The 18,964-nt window shown below is 36.8% G+C and overlaps 1 protein-coding gene across 3 annotated transcripts in view; it reads right to left on the bottom strand.

The window, feature by feature from the left end:
* Positions 1–18,964, bottom strand: part of LOC121382925 (carboxyl-terminal PDZ ligand of neuronal nitric oxide synthase protein-like) — a 203,894-nt gene that overhangs the window by 48,504 nt on the left and 136,426 nt on the right. For all 3 annotated transcript variants that reach the window (XR_005959236.1, XM_041512605.1, XM_041512606.1), the window contains exon 4: positions 10,668–10,726. Coding sequence is in view for 2 of the 3 variants with exons in the window: in XM_041512605.1 (XP_041368539.1) it covers positions 10,668–10,726 (59 nt within the window). In the remaining variant the exon portion in view is untranslated. The remainder of the gene's footprint in view (positions 1–10,667; positions 10,727–18,964) is intronic.

Genomic DNA, 18,964 nt, shown 5'->3' with positions numbered 1-18,964 from the left:
ACTGTGCTTGGTTGAAATACACACTGTCAGTAAATCAAAGAACAAAACCACACTGAGAGATGTTCCAACAACCAGGTGATTTAGTTAGGACTGTGCTTGGTTGAAATACACACTGTCAGTAAATCAAAGAACAAAGCCAAACAAAGATGTGTCAAGAAGCCAGGTGATTTAATTACGGTTAGGGTTTGGTTGAAATACACGCTGTCAGTAAACCAAAGAACAAAACCACACTGAGAGATGTGCCAAGAAGCCAGGTGATTTAGTTAGGACTGTGCTTGGTTGAAATACACACTGTCAGTAAACCAAAGAACAAAACCACACTGAGAGATGTGCCAAGAAGCCAGGGGATTTAGTTAGGACTGTGCTTGGTTGAAATACACACTGTCAGTAAACCAAAGAACAAAACCACACTGAGAGATGTTCCAACAACCAGGTGATTTAGTTAGGACTGTGCTTGGTTGAAATACACAGTCAGTAAACCAAAGAACAAAACCACACTGAAAGATGTTCCAAGAACCAGGTGATTTAGTTAGAAGTTCCTGTCCTGGATGAAGGAACGAGCATAAGTCGACACCTGTGCCCATGATAGGCATACACTACAACAGCCTGCTCTGAATGTGGACGTTAAGCCCTATGACCTGACCCAATCTGACCATGACCTGGTTAAAACTACCGGCCTCAGTGATTAGTGGTTAAGCCATCGGATAAACGGCTGGTAGGTACGGGGTTCACCGCCCAGTACTGTCTCTAACCCAGAGTGACTTTAACAATTCAATGGGCAGGTGTAAGGCCACTACACCGACTTCTCTCTCACTAGCTACGTACTAATCCTCTGTCCTGGATAGACAGTCCACATAGCTGAAGTGTGTGCTCTGGACAGCATGCTTGAACCTTAATTGGATATAAGCATAAAAATAACTACAAATGAATGAATGAAGGAATGGTTAGAAACAAGTTTGGGAGTTTGGTTTAAATACACATTGTCAGCACACCAAAGACAAACACCAAACAGAAAGATGTATAAAGAAGCTAGGTAATTTGGTTAGGACTAAGTTTGGTTTAAATACACATTGTCAGCACACCAAAGACAAACACCAAACAGAAAGATGTATAAAGAAGCTAGGTAATTTGGTTAGGACTAAGTTTGGTTTAAATACACATTGTATTAGACTACAGGGCAGGACGTAGCCCAGTGGTAAAGCGCTCGCTTGATGTGCGGTCAGTTTAGGATTGATCCCAGTCGGTGGCCCCATTGGGCTAGTTCTCGTTCCAGCCAGTGCTCCACAACTGGTGTAACAAAGGCCATGGTATGTACTATCCTGTCTGTGGGATGGTGCATATAAAAGATCCCCTGCTGCTGATTGAAAAAGAGTAGCCCATGAAGTGGCAACAGCAGGTTTCCTCTCTCAATATCTGTGTGGTCCCTACCCATATGTCTGATGCCATACAACCGTAAATAAAATGTGCTGAGTGCATCATTAAATAAAACATTTCCTTCCTTCATTCCTGTATCAGACTTTACACCAACATATATACATGTATTGTTAACATTAATAACATGAAACTAGTGATCATCACATTAAGAATATTTACATATATACATGTATTGTTAACATTATTAACATGAAACTAGTGATCATCACATGAAGAATATTTACATATATACATGTATTGTTAACATTAATAACATGAAACTAGTGATCATCACATTAAGAATATTTACATATATACATGTATTGTTAACATTATTAACATGAAACTAGTGATCATCACATTAAGAATATTTACACAGCCATCTCAAACATGAATACCTCAACCCACGTCTTAGTTAGTGGCCGCCAACTGTAAAACATAACTGGGACATCACGATTATTACATAAACTTCCCGCTACCACCACATAATAGTTTTGAAATCAGCAAGGACGCCTTTACACACAAGCACAGTGCCAGTACAGTGATACACAAGCCAGCACTGGTTAAAGAGGAAATAAGCCAATAGGTCCACTGGTGGGGATCGATCCTACAAACCCCACTGTGAGAAGATAATTCAATTAGTGTGGATGCTACACCAGTCTCTTCCTGTAAATCAAGCTATCCCACAAGGCCTGCTATTTCCTGTTCTACACCGAGGGACACACAGATGAAGTTCAACTTCTCTAATGACGAAGTCAGCAGAAACACAACAGGATGTGAGATTGCCATAGAACCAGAGTTGTGGTCCTTGCCCAGACACCAGGACTGGTAGAAATGCTACGGTATTCCAGGCATGGCGGAGCAGGGGTGTTGGGGGGATGGGGGCTCTACCTCCCCGAATAATACTGAATCAAAAATATCACTGGTAGCAAATCTTATTATTGGTAGTAAACCCACCCTAGAAATTCGGGCGCTTTCCTCCCTTGATCTGTCAGCCCCCCCCCCCCTCCAATGTCTACTTGCTTCTGCCATGCCTATATTAATTAATAACAGGACTTTAGTTTAGAAATACAAATACCTTCTTCAAGGCTTCTTCATATCAAGAAACAGAGAAACAACCTGTCTACTGCCAACCAGGCTACTCTTTCAAAAAAACAAAACAAAAAAAACAAAACAAAAAGAAGAAAAAAGATCTCCCTGCCACCCAAACCCCCAGAATGTTTAGATGCAATTTCCTATAAACAGGAAAGTACATACCACAACCATTGCTGTAGCCGTCATGAACAACTAGCTGAGATGGGGAAGAAGGAATGCATGAGAGTGATTAATTCTGTGACCAAAGGCACTTGATACCAATGCTCTGCCTGCCCTATAATATGTACAATACCGAGCTGAAGTCTGTCGAAGTGCACACCAAGAGTTGTGTTTTCACACAACTGGCGGTGGCTACAAGTCACTCAATAAGACCAATAGTGAGGCTGTATGTTTACAGACAATCTACCCCACGTAATAGCCACTTTAGTCATCCTCCTTTCCACCAATCCAATTTAATATGTCCTACCAATTTCTCATTTGTTCGAGGTTCCCAATTTTCCTGCAAGTATATCATGTTGGCCCCACGGTGCGACTTGTCAAGGTTCGTTTGCAGGCTGCAATCAGACCAATCTGAGCGGTCAATTACCCACAAAGCCCTGGGGCTGATGGCCGGTTTGGAACACTGGACGTGGACCTGATTTCTCCAGCCAATTATCTTGGAGATTCCCCGATCCCACCGTGGGCAATCACTTGTGACAGGTTTGGACAGCAAGACATTAAAGGTGAAATGGAAAGTAAACCTGTTTTATTCTCATATTAGCACGTACAGTGTTATCATAACCTACTGAAATAGAGTACATCGTTTAAGCAATAAGAGAAAAATAAGAAATCCTGATTGAGTCTCAAAGTCACTTTCAAGATGGCGTCAACTGTCAATCATATCATCTGGCTGACTACTGAGTTCATGGCATCACAGATTTCTAACAAAGTATAGCCTACTGACACTCTATCAAAAAATGTTATAGAAACTGTAAAGAATTCAAAATATCCTAATAAAGATGATGAAATATTCAAAAATATTTGTTTAACAACCCTGTCCCACCCACACAACAATCTAACCCTCTGCAGTGGACACTGGTAAAACAATTATCAACTGTTTGATGACACATGAACACATTTTAAACTGGATATTTTCACAATATTCACATGATTCACAATATTAGATACAGAACGTGCTGTCACCATACTACACAGACACCTGTGAATATCACAACACGCAGAGATTCACATACCAGGACCTTTGATATATTAGTCAAGGGGCATTGGTTCAGACAGTGAGGTGCACTGGATAAAATTGAGGAAACTCCAGTCACAGAGGTGCACTGGTTACAATGGAGGAAAGTCCAGACAGTAAGGTGCACTGTTTACAATGGAGGAAAGTCCAGACAGTAAGATGTACTGGTTAGAATGGAAGAAAGTCCAGACAGTAAGGTGCACTGTTTACAATGGAGGAAAGTCCAGACAGTAAGATGCACTGGTTGGAATGGAGGAAAGTCCAGACAGTAAGATATACTGGTTAGAATGGAGGAAAGTCCAGAAAGTAAGACATACTGGTTAGAATGGAGGAAAGTCCAGACAGTAAGATGCACTAGTTAGAATGGAGGAAGGTCCAGACAGTAAGATGCACTGGTTGGAATGGAGGAAAGTCCAGACAGTAAGATGCACTGGTTGGAATGGAGGAAAGTCCAGACAGTAAGATGCACTGGTTGGAATGGAGAAAAGTCCAGACAGTCAGATATACTGGTTAGAATGGAGGAAAGTCCAGACAGTGAGGTGCACTGGTCAGAATAGAGGAAAGTCCAGACAGTAAGTTGCACTGGTTGGAATGGAGGAAACTCCAGTATATGGGTTAAAATACTGTTTTCTGTGAGATCAATACCATAGCTTGTTGTCTCAGACAGAATGCTAGAATTAGAATATAACACTATTAACTGTTACAACTAAATGCAGGAGCAAGAACTCCTAAATTATAGCCTGATGTTAACTCTTAGCCTGTTTACAATAATGTAATTTGTTACAGATCTCCTAGATTGGCCATAATTAGACAGTGCTTGGAATACAGGTAATTCAGGAAAAACACTTGTCCGTTTCAGAAAAATCTAGAAAAATGTTTTCAATGGCTGAAACCCCCCCCCCAAAAAAAAAAACAAATATGCACACACAGCATAAACAAAATATTTTTAAAAACAGTGAATCAACTAAATGATAAGTGTTTATTTGATATCACCAACTTGCATCCACATACACATAGTTCAGTCAAACAGTATATTCATGATGGACATGTTTTTAAAGGGACATTGTCACATACCCTAGTTTTTAACTCTAAGGCATATTTTTACTATTAGAGCCATTTTTTATAAATGAAATCATACTTTACTTATATTTTATTGTTTTTAATTATCCATTTCCGTCAATTCAAAGTGTTTTTGGTTATCCTGGTGTTTTTAATATTACAAAATGTATTTCTCATATTTTAAAAAATGCACGTGACTGAGAAGTAACAGTTTTAGTTAATTTTAGTCTATTTTTAGAAGGTATTTCACCATTTCAAAGTCACAGACGCATGTTTCACTCACTTGTAACTTTATCCAAATTTGTTACAGGTTTGTAGATTAACTAAACCTAGTGTTAATTTTCACAGGTTGAAACTAGGGTCTGCCCCTATAACACTCTTGACCAGGTCATTGCTATACCAGTACATCAACAAATTATCTGGCTCTCAAAATGACTTAGCTAAAATGATTTATATATATTAATGTATCAATTTTAACATCACATGGAAAATGAACAATTTTGAAATTTTATTTAGAAGTAGCAACATTCTATAAAATAGATATTTTAACTAAAATTACCCTAATTTTTTGTAATAAATGTTTGATTGACAAATAACAATATGAGAACAAAGTCATTACATCTTGTTATTTTCAAAGGTATCTGCAGCTGAATGTTTAATCAGAGAAGTAACTCTCCAGGTGGTGAAAGAAGACAAGATTTCACAAAGTGCAATTTAACCAGAATGCTCTCATTGTTCCATTGAAGGGTACGTATTTTTAACTAACATTTTCACTGCAAGTTTTCATCATCTGATTGTACAACCCTTGATGGAACCACTAGCTGTCACCGAAGAGGAGAATACGATTTGCAATCACGTCTAGAGTTAATCCAAGCCACACTTGCAGTTCTCAATCCAAGAACAAATAGTTGATCCAATTGTTGAAAGCCGTGTGTGCAACCACTCCAGCCAGTTGAAGAACTCGGCCTGTTTGTTCTTTGATTGAAGCACCACCGTGCCATTCACTGCTCAGTTGCTTCATCTACTGGGAGACATCCTACACGAGATTCACTTACTCTCTGTGACTACCGCTAACAAGCCCTGGCCAGTCTACATCACGCTGTAAACATGAAGACAACTCAAGAGTGCTCCACAAACAAAGTTGATTATAATTGTGATTGCAAGTTCAAAGTCATTCCGTGGATCAATTGTCTCATTTTCTCTGTGATGATGAGGAAGTCACAAGACAAACTCTTGTGAAGAACAGAAGTAAGTGTGTGTGAGACAAGAGCATCTTAAAAAGAAACAACCCCTTAACAAGATGATCGTGTAGCTAAACACAGTCAAGTCTTTTTTATTATACACCTGTATTGTGTGTTAATAGATGTTTATCAAGTAGTCATGTAATCCAAATAAAGAATCAATTAAAGCATTAACTACAGACAGTGGTGTTGTGTATTTATATACACCTGTATTGTGTGTTAATAGATGTTTATAAAGCACTGTCATGGAATCTAAATAAAGATCAATTAAAGCATGAACTACAGACAGTGGTGTTGTGTATTTATATACACCTGTATTGTGTGTTAATAGATGTTTATAAAGTAGTCATGTAATCTAAATAAAGGATCAATTAAAGCATTAACTACAGACAGTGGTGTTGTGTATTTATATACACCTGTATTGTGTGTTAATAGATGTTCATCAAGTAGTCATGTAATCTAAATAAAGATCAATTAAAGCAATGACTACAGACAGTGGTGTTGTGTATTTATATACACCTGTATTGTGTGTTAATAGATGTTTATAAAGCACCGTCATGTAATCTAAATAAAGATCAATTAAAGCAATGACTACAGACAGTGGTGTTGTGTATTTATATACACCTGTATTGTGTGTTAATAGATGTTTATAAAGCACTGTCATGTAATCCAAATAAAGATCAATTAAAGCAATGACTACAGACAGTGGTGTTGTGTATTTATATACACCTGTATTGTGTGTTAATAGATGTTTATAAAGCACTGTCATGTAATCCAAATAAAGATCAATTAAAGCATTAACTACAGACAGTGGTGTTGTGTATTTATATACACCTGTATTGTGTGTTAATAGATATTTATAAAGCACTGTCATGTAATCCAAATAAAGATCAATTAAAGCAATGACTACAGACAGTGGTGTTGTGTATTTATATACACCTGTATTGTGTGTTAATAGATGTTTATAAAGCACTGTCATGTAATCCAAATAAAGATCAATTAAAGCATTAACTACAGACAGTGGTGTTGTGTATTTATATACACCTGTATTGTGTGTTAATAGATGTTTATAAAGCACTGTCATGTAATCCAAATAAAGATCAATTAAAGCAATGACTACAGACAGTGGTGTTGTGTATTTATATACACCTGTATTGTGTGTTAATAGATGTTTATAAAGCACTGTCATGTAATCCAAATAAAGATCAATTAAAGCATTAACTACAGACAGTGGTGTTGTGTATTTATATACACCTGTAGTGTGTGTTAATAGATGTTTATAAAGCACTGTCATGTAATCCAAATAAAGATCAATTAAAGCAATGACTACAGACAGTGGTGTTGTGTATTTATATACACCTGTATTGTGTGTTAATAGATGTTTATAAAGCACTGTCATGGAATCTAAATAAAGATCAATTAAAGCATGAACTACAGACAGTGGTGCTGTGTATTTATATACACCTGTATTGTGTGTTAATAGATGTTTATAAAGCACTGTCATGTAATCTAAATAAAGGATCAATTAAAGCATTAACTACAGACAGTGGTGTTGAGTATTTATATACACATGTATTGTGTGTTAATAGAGACAAAATTCCAAAATATCTATATTAAATGATGATGATGATGATGATGATGATGATGATGGTTTAATCCTAAAAACAAATGCCCATATTCAATGCCTGGGTATCATAAGTTTTAATAACCATTGTTCTACCCTAACCTGTCAAATGGAAGTAACCAACTTCCTGTTGTTATGAAAATGTGGTAAAAATCATGTTCCATCACAGGGTTAGAAATGAAAACAAAAAATCTACATGCACCAGGTGCATGCTGAAAAAAAAGTTACATGCACCATTAAAATTCTGCATGCACCAAAAATAAGGCAACTTCGTTTTTTGTTTTTATACGATGCTATTCGGAATTATTCGGCAACACCTATATTTATTTATTTATTAACAGTACTGAAACGTTATACAACTGCGTTTATTACTGATTCTTGATCAAATTTGAAAATTTCACCCAAAGTAAACGCCTTACAGAAATCTATAATAGGCCTATTACAAAAACGTACGAATATTTGTGTTTTGTATTAAGCAAGTTATCAACTTTTTTAACTCAATAAGATCTGTTGGTATAATATAAATTAGCCTACGGAATTCGACGAGAAGTTGCGATTGAAATAATCACTGGCTGACTTCGAGTCAACTACGCGAGTAACGCACCTGCACGTTCGCAATCATCTGATCAAGTGCCCATATCTGAGGTGAAAATGTTCAAGGCAGTTACGGTGCTTTGTATTGATCACAGATCTGGCGGAGTTCAATTTGTCAGTGATGACAACAACTGTGTTATGCGCGTGGATACCCCAAAGTCGGTCTTGACCACCTTCCCTAATACCGTTCACGGATATAACCGAGATATTGCCGGCAATTTTCGCAAATATATTTCACGGAAATGACCGAAAGGGCGCCATTGTTGTAAGTAGGATTATGGGATACAAAATGGATGCGCCCATAGGATAAAAGTTATCGTTTTCATGTGGCGAACAAATTACAAAATGCATACGCAAAATTCAACAACTTGAGTCTGAATCTGGTAGACAACAGGATACTAGTATATGCAATACACAGTACTTGAAAAATATTAGCATGAACCGCGTGCACCCAGTTTTAAAAGTTACATGCACACGCAAAAATCAGCATGCACCGGTGCATGTACTAACACTGCATTTCGAGCCCTGCATCATCTTATCTGTTTTGCTGACAACTTCAATCAGTGTTGATAAATAAATGTTTATACCATGCAACCCGGAACTGTGTTAGAAACAACTATGATAAAACACACACTTATTGCTTAACTAGAAATGTGTGGCAAGCTATCATACCTCCCATCATCAAATGTAGTAACTCATCTGTATCTACATGTATGTGTGGTAACTATCATCAAATGCATCAACTCACCTGTATCTATCTGAGGTAACAGACTATCATCAAATGTAATAACTCGCCTGTATCTATCTGTGGTAACAGACTATCATCAAATGTAGTAACTCACCTGTATCTATCTGTAGTAACAGACTATCATCAAATGTAGTAACTGGCCTGTATCTATATGTAGTAACAGACTATCATCAAATGTAGTAATTCACCTGTATCTATCTGTTGTAACAGACTATCATCAAATGTAATCACTCACCTGTATCTATCTGTGGTAACAGACTATCATCAAATGTAGTAACTTGCCTGTATCTATCTGTGGTAACACACTATCATCAAATATAATCACTCACCTGTATCTATCTGTGGTAACAGACTATCATCAAATGTAGTAACTCGCCTGTATCTATCTGTGGTAACAGACTATCATCAAATGTAATCTCTCACCTGTATCTATCTGTGGTAACAGACTATCATCAAATGTAGTAACTCACCTGTATCTATCTGTGGTAACACACTATCATCAAATGTAATTACTCACCTTTATATATCTGTGGTAACAGACTATCATCAAATGTAGTAACTCACCTGTATCTATCTGTGGTACAGACTATCATCAAATGTAATCACTCGCCTGTATCTATCTGTGGTAACAGACTATTATCAAATGTAATCACTCGCCTGTATCTATCTCTGGTAGCAGACTATCATCAAATGTAATCACTCGCCTGTATCTATCTGTGGTAACAAACTATCATCAAATGTAATCACTCGCCTGTATCTATCTGTAGTAACAGACTATCATCAAATGTAGTAACTCGCCTGTATCTATCTGTGGTAACAGACTATCATCAAATGTAATCACTCACCTGTATCTATCTGTGGTAACAGACTATCATCAAATGTAATCACTCACCTGTATCTATCTGTGGTAACAGACTATCATCAAATGTAGTAACTCGCCTGTATCTATCTGTGGTAACAGACTATCATCAAATGTAGTAACTCGCCTGTATCTATCTGTGGTAACAGACTATCATCAAATGTAGTAACTCGCCTGTATCTATCTGTTGTAACAGACTATCATCAAATGTAGTAACTCACCTGTATCTATCTGTAGTAACAGACTATCATCAAATGTAATCACTCACCTGTATCTATCTGTGGTACAGACTATCATCAAATGTAATCACTCACCTGTATCTATCTGTGGTAACAGACTATCATCAAATGTAGTAACTGGCCTGTATCTATATGTGGTAACAGACTATCATCAAATGTAGTAACATGCCTGTATCTATCTGTGGTAACAGACTATCATCAAATGTAGTAACTCACCTGTATCTATATGTGGTAAAAGACTATCATCATATACAGATATACTCATCTGTACAATAGACTTCATTAATAATCATCCATCACTAAACAGTTAAAAAGTTTGTTTGTTTTGTTTAACAACACTACTAGAGCACACTGATTTATTAATCATCGATCAGCTATTGGATGTTAAATGTTTGATAATTTTCACAGACAGTGTTAGAGAGAAAACCATCACTAAACAGTTAAAAAGTTAAAGTTTGTTTTGTTTAATGATTTATTAATCACCGGCTATTGGATGTGAAACGTGTGGTAATTCTGACTTATAGTCTTAGAGAGGGAAACTATCAGCCAATAGAAACTCACCTGTATATAGGATGCTGCATTACAAGCAGACGACTTTCATCAAACGTCCACTGACTTTTCTGTTAAAAACAAGCAAAACAAAATCTATATTAGTTATAATTAATAATTAAGTATTTAACCTGCTATAAAGAATAATTTTAATATTTAATAAATTTAATAAATATACTAGTATATAATATTATTTCAACATTGCATCTGCCAAGTCCAAGATGAACCCACTCAGGTACTTTTTTATTTTATTTTAAAGTCATTTGTTTTCAGAAGGTAATTTAAACCATCAATACCCTCCCCGTTTACCACCCTATAGAGAAAGTTTAATTTACAGTTGAGGATATGTCTTCAAACAGTTATTATTTACAGGTATGTGGTAAGAAAATGGTATTATATAAGAAATGTTTGTAATTTTTTGTGAATTTATCTAAGAAACCCCCGAAAACACAAAAATCAACATCATATTATATCTTGTTAATCGTTTATTACATTTGTTATTTATATCTTGTTTATCGTTATATTACATTTGTTATCTATTGCATTGATATCGTGTTAGCATTTTTGCTGTATCTTATCATCCATTATTTTATATCATGCAAACCCTGCAACTCCCCCTTGCAACTGGCAATACCATGGAGGTTTTGATTATCCAAAGCAATTTATTTTTTTGTGGAGTATATTCAATAAATTTTCCATGGCATATTATTAGCCGTGGACATTTTCTTACGGTAATTGCAAGGCCTGATAATTATATCCAGTATGTTATATCTGGTTATTAATTATATCCAGTATGTTATATCTGGTTATTAATTATATCCAGTATGTTATATCTGGTTATTAATTATATCCAGTATGACTTGATTGTTACAAATCACTGACTCAACTGGACAAACGAACTGTTCATGCACACAACCAAACAACTCAACAACGCTTTCATTAACATGTCTGACAGAACGCTCTCCCATCTTGTGAAATGACTTCACACACACAACCAAACAACTCAACAACGCTTTCATTAACACATCTGACAGAACACTCTCCCATCTTGTGAACTGACTTCACACACACAACCAAACAACTCAACAACGCTTTCTGTAACACGTCTGACAGAACGCTCTCCCATCTTGTGAACTGTCTTCACACACACAACCAAACAATTCAACAACGCTTTCTGTAACACGTCTGACAGAATGCTCTACCATCTTGTGAACTGACTTCACACACACAACCAAACAACTCAACAACGCTTTCTGTAACACATCTGACAGAACGCTCTCCCATCTTGCGAACTGACCATTGATTCTCGCGAGGCGGAATTGAAGCCCGCCAATAACGACTCCTATTGATACTGATTGAGCATGCACTGCTCTTTCATGTGTTGTTTTCTTTACAGAGCTTTGAGACACGCCACGTAATGGGGCGGAATGGTTTAGCATAGCGGTCCGATCACTCTCAACCATCTTGTCATGTACCTACAGCCCCATTTATCACGTGTGAAGCGTGCGGCAATCACTGCCAATTCAACCGGGATGCATCATCGGCACGCGTTCTTTCAAGCTGAGGTATATACGGCAGTGTTCGGCTAATAAATATTTGTTACAACATATTCCTTTAATGCGTTTCCGAACAGCACAATAATCACGGCTTGTGCCGGGCTGCACAGTAGGGTGATTAGAGGCTGCGAGTAGCACTTTTCTCCAATTTTCTGCCTCAAAACACAAAGATTTTATCCCATGTTTACTCGGCTTTGCACATCTCAACGCCATCAATTCAGCACTCCGTATATCTGGCCATCAGCCCTCAACATTATATCCTTTAACATTTAAAGCTGTGATACTGAGTAAATATTTGTTTCTATTTTAAGGTTAACTTTATAATAAAAATATAAACTATGACCTCTATGGTTTAATCTATTTTACTTTGTATTCCCAATAACAAGTGAAATTAGTTTTTCTTACTTCTGTTTTCATTTAAGTACTGTAAAGTGTGTTTCAAAATACTTATGCTAAATGTTCCAAAAGAAAATAGAAGAAAATGTTTTATTTAACGACACACTCAACACATTTTATTTACGGTTATATGGCATCAGGCATATGGTTAAGGACCTCACAGATATTTAGAGAAGAAACCTGCTGATGCCACTTCATGGGCTACTCTTTTCGATTAGCAGCAAGGGATCTTTTATATGCACCATCCCACAGACAGGGTAGTACATACCACGGCCTTTGTTACACCAGTATATGCATCATCCCAATGATATACCAGTTGTAATGCACTGGCTGGAACGAAAATGACGGGGATTGATCTCAGACTGACCGTGCATCACATGAGCATTTTAGCACTGAGCCTGCCCCTAACAACAAACTAATTTTTTTAACTTTTTTCATTTCAAATGTTACGGTGGTTGTATTGGTTGTATTTCGCATTATGGTGAGAGAGAATACAGCTTCGAGTCTCACAGCACACTTTGTTTCAGTGACATGCCACGGTGGAATTACATCATGCCCATCTGTACAACGTCACAGTGACCCAAATGTTACGATGTTGTATTGGTTGTATTTTACATTATGGTGAGAGAGAATACAGCTTCGAGTCTCACAGCACACTTTGTTTCAGTGACATGCCACGGTGGAATTACATCATGCCCATCTGTACAACGTCACAGTGACCCAAATGTTACGATGTTGTATTGGTTGTATTTTACATTATGGTGAGAGAGAATACAGCTTCGAGTCTCACAGCACACTTTGTTTCAGTGACATGCCACGGTGGAATAACATCATGCCCATCTGTACAACGTCATAGTGACCCAAAACTGTATTAGTTACAAATACTGAATAAAACAAACAAGTTTCCCAACATTACTACCCACACTTTTAGCAAGGGATATGGGGTAATTTTTATTATTATGTCAAAAACACTCAGCTACAACAACTTGGTAAAATTACAATAAACCCTTCACTTTGAAATGTTCGCCTTGTAATAAAATTTTACTATACATACTTTTAGCATGAGCCCAACATGGGATAATCTTTTTTTTTTTTTTTTTTTTTTTAAACCCTAAAACACATCGACTTGGTTAAATCACAACAAATTCCTTTACTTTTAAAATGTTTGCCTTGAAATAAAATTTGACATTCCAGTGTTGTAGCTGACATAATTTTCATGGTGAACATAAAAAAGTACAGCATGTCAAGAAAAGTGAATTGACATCGACTGATCTGGTTAAGCTGCCATGTTGACATGGTGAAGAACTAAATCTGCTGTAAGCTTGGTAAAAAAAAAACCCCACCAATACTGGTTGTACTATACCAAATAAAATGCCATAGGCGACCATGTTAAAGTACTGGAAGTAGAGATGAAAATAACACAATGGCAGCTAGATATACTGGAAGTAGATATGAAAATAACACAATGACAGCTAGATATACTGGAAGTGAAGATACAATAACACCACGACAGCTAGATATACTGGAAGTAGAGATGACAATAACACAATGGCAGCTAGATATACTGGAAGTAGAGATAAAAATAACACAATGGCAGCTAGATATACTGGAAGTAGAGATGACAATAACACAATGACAGCTAGATATACTGGAAGTGGAGATGACAATAACACCACGACAGCTAGATATACTGGAAGTAGAGATGACAATAACACAATGACAGCTAGATATACTGGAAGTAGAGATGACAATAACACAATGACAGCTAGATATACTGGAAGTGGAGATGACAATAACACCACGACAGCTAGATATACTGGAAGTAGAGATGAAAATAACACAATGACAGCTAGATATACTGGAAGTGGAGATGACAATAACACCACGACAGCTAGATATACTGGAAGTAGATATGAAAATAACACAATGACAGCTAGATATACTGGAAGTGAAGATACAATAACACCACGACAGCTAGATATACTGGAAGTAGAGATGACAATAACACAATGGCAGCTAGATATACTGGAAGTAGAGATAAAAATAACACAATGGCAGCTAGATATACTGGAAGTAGAGATGACAATAACACAATGACAGCTAGATATACTGGAAGTGGAGATGACAATAACACCACGACAGCTAGATATACTGGAAGTAGAGATGACAATAACACAATGACAGCTAGATATACTGGAAGTGGAGATGACAATAACACCACGACAGCTAGATATACTGGAAGTAGAGATGAAAATAACACAATGACAGCTAGATATACTGGAAGTAGAGATGACAATAACACAATGGCAGCTAGATATACTGGAAGTAGAGATAAAAATAACACAATGGCAGCTAGATATACTGGAAGTAGAGATGACAATAACACAATGACAGCTAGATATACTGGAAGTGGAGATGACAATAACACCACGACAGCTAGATATACTGGAAGTAGAGATGACAATAACACAATGACAGCTAGATATACTGGAAGTGGAGATGACAATAACACCACGACAGCTAGATATACTGGAAGTAGAGATGAAAATAACACAATGACAGCTAGATATACTGGAAGTAGAGATGACAATAACACAATGACAGCTAGATATACTGGAAGTGGAGATGACAATAACACCACGACAGCTAGATATACTGGAAGTAGAGATGAAAATAACACAATGACAGCTAGATATACTGGAAGTGAAGATGACAATAACACAATGACAGCTAGATATACTAGAAGTGGAGATGACAATAACACAATGACAGCTAGATATACTGGAAGTGGAGATACAATAACACAATGACAGCTAGATATACTGGAAGTGGAGATGAAAATAACACAATGACAGCTAGATATACTAGAAGTGGAGATGACAATAACACAATGACAGCTAGATATACTGGAAGTGGAGATGACAATAACACAACGACAGCTAGATATACTGGAAGTAGAGATGACAATAACACAATGACAGCTAGATATACTGGAAGTGAAGATGACAATAACACAATGGCAGCTAGATATACTGGAAGTGAAGATGACAATAACACAATGACAGCTAGATATACTGGAAGTGAAGATACAATAACACCACGACAGCTAGATATACTGGAAGTAGAGATGACAATAACACAATGGCAGCTAGATATACTGGAAGTAGAGATGACAATAACACAATGACAGCTAGATATACTGGAAGTGGAGATGACAATAACACCACGACAGCTAGATATACTGGAAGTAGAGATGAAAATAACACAATGACAGCTAGATATACTGGAAGTGAAGATGACAATAACACAATGACAGCTAGATATACTGGAAGTGGAGATACAATAACACAATGACAGCTAGATATACTGGAAGTGGAGATGAAAATAACACAATGACAGCTAGATATACTGGAAGTGGAGATGAAAATAACACAATGACAGCTAGATATACTAGAAGTGGAGATGACAATAACACAATGACAGCTAGATATACTGGAAGTGGAGATGACAATAACACAATGACAGCTAGATATACTGGAAGTAGAGATGAAAATAACACAATGGCAGCTAGATATACTGGAAGTAGAGATGAAAATAACACAATGGCAGCTAGATATACTGGAAGTGAAGATGACAATAACACAATGACAGCTAGATATACTGGAAGTAGAGATGAAAATAACACAATGACAGCTAAATATACTGGAAGTGGAGATGACAATAACACAATGACAGCTAGATATACTGGAAGTAGAGATGAAAATAACACAATGACAGCTAAATATACTGGAAGTGGAGATGACAATAACACAATGACAGCTAGATATACTGGAAGTGGAGATGACAATAACACCACGACAGCTAGATATACTGGAAGTAGAGATGAAAATAACACAATGACAGCTAGATATACTGGAAGTGAAGATGACAATAACACAACGACAGTTAGATATACTGGAAGTAGAGATGAAAATAACACAATGACAGCTAGATATACTGGAAGTGAAGATGACAATAACACAATGACAGCTAGATATACTGGAAGTGAAGATGACAATAACACAATGACAGCTAGATATACTGGAAGTGGAGATGAAAATAACACAATGACAGCTAGATATACTGGAAGTGGAGATGAAAATAACACAATGGCAGCTAGATATACTGGAAGTGAAGATGACAATAACACAATGACAGCTAGATATACTGGAAGTGGAGATGAAAATAACACCACGACAGCTAGATATACTGGAAGTAGAGATGAAAATAACACAATGACAGCTAGATATACTGGAAGTGAAGATGACAATAACACAATGACAGCTAGATATACTGGAAGTGAAGATGACAATAACACAATGACAGCTAGATATACTGGAAGTGAAGATGACAATAACACAATGACAGCTAGATATACTGGAAGTGAAGATGACAATAACACAATGACAGCTAGATATACTGGAAGTAGAGATGAAAATAACACATTGACAGCTAGATATACTGGAAGTGGAGATGACAATAACACAATGACAGCTAGATATACTGGAAGTGAAGATGACAATAACACAATGACAGCTAGATATACTGGAAGTGGAGATGAAAATAACACAATGACAGCTAGATATACTGGAAGTAGAGATGACAATAACACAATGACAGCTAGATATACTGGAAGTGGAGATACAATAACACAATGACAGCTAGATATACTGGAAGTGGAGATGACAATAACACAATGACAGCTAGATATACTGGAAGTAGAGATGACAATAACACAATGACAGCTAGATATACTGGAAGTGGAGATACAATAACACAATGACAGCTAGATATACTGGAAGTAGAGATGAAAATAACACAATGACAGCTAGATATACTGGAAGTGGAGATGACAATAACACAATGACAGCTAGATATACTGGAAGTGGAGATGAAAATAACACAATGACAGCTAGATATACTGGAGATGACAATAACACAATGACAGCTAGATATACTGGAAGTAGAGATGAAAATAACACAATGACAGCTAGATATACTGGAAGTAGAGATGAAAATAACACAATGACAGCTAGATATACTGCAAGCAGCAATAAAAATATCACACACACACCACCACCCCCCCCCCCCCATCCCCCCAAAAAACCCCAACAAACAAGAAACCCCAAAACAGAGTACAACACCCACCATAGCCACCACCACAAACTACGAAATACACGATGCCCTATTAATACTGTAATTATGTTTATTCTAGTCACAGATCTGGCAGTATTAAAAAAAAAAATCTTTTACTCGATTTCTTGCTATCAGCAAGTGTTTTTTTTATATCATATTCCACTGTCTAAATTTGTTCCTATCAATACCATCTTCTTTCTTCAATTGCATATCTCCACATCCCTCTCAGTTGTTTTTCGCCCTCTCTTGACAAATGTAAAAAACCAAACATTGATTTATCACTGCCCTTCTCACACAGGAGAATAATCTTTAGTGAAAGTTTGTACTTTATGTGTGCACCAGTCCATGATGTGAGAGAGTACACACAGAAAACCGGCGCAGCTCAATATCCCTAAGACATCATTACACAGCTTTTTTCTTTTCACAAATCCGTCGTCAGAATTCAAACGCGAACCTTCTCCAGCTAGTTACGATAAATGACACCAAGCCTCCAGCTACAAAAATCTTTTTCTTTAAACCCATTTGTCGTTTTTCTTGACAAATAATTTACTTTTCTTCAATTAGCTGAATAAAGCTGATGGTGAAATGAACAAAATGAATGAACTGTTGAAAAAATAGCTTGCACAAACAATAAGAAACATGGTAAAATATCTTCTGTCTTGCCTGTCAACTCGTGGTACAGTAACAGAATGGACGCTAATGAGCATGCAAGGAAAATCAGTCGAACAATCACCGACATTGTCTTCATGTTTCTAAATTCTATGTTAAGCTAAAAAGGATAAACGAGCATTGTGAAAGTACTGCTAAAGCAATACATGTCTCTTATCGGGCACAACAAATCTTCATATCTCCTAAGTTCAAGGTCCATAACTCTGTCAACAAGCATTGTGAAAGTACTGCTAAAGCAATACATGTCTCCTATCGGGCACAACAAATCTTCATATCTCCTAAGTTCAAGGGCCATAATTCTGTCAACAATCATTGTGAGAGTATTTCTAAAGCAATACATGTCTCCTATCGGGCACAACAAATTTTTGTATCTCCTAAGTTCAAGGGCCATAACTCTGTCAACAAGCACTGTGAGAGTATTTCTAAAGCAATACATATATCCCCTACCGGCCCCAACAAAGTTTAAGGGTCATAACTCTGTCAACAAGAGTACCGGTGAAGTACATGATATGC

The sequence above is a fragment of the Gigantopelta aegis genome, chromosome 10 (genome assembly GCF_016097555.1).
Source record: "Gigantopelta aegis isolate Gae_Host chromosome 10, Gae_host_genome, whole genome shotgun sequence".
Lineage (NCBI taxonomy): Eukaryota > Metazoa > Mollusca > Gastropoda > Neomphalida > Peltospiridae > Gigantopelta > Gigantopelta aegis.
This window is presented reverse-complemented; position numbering and strand designations above follow the sequence as displayed.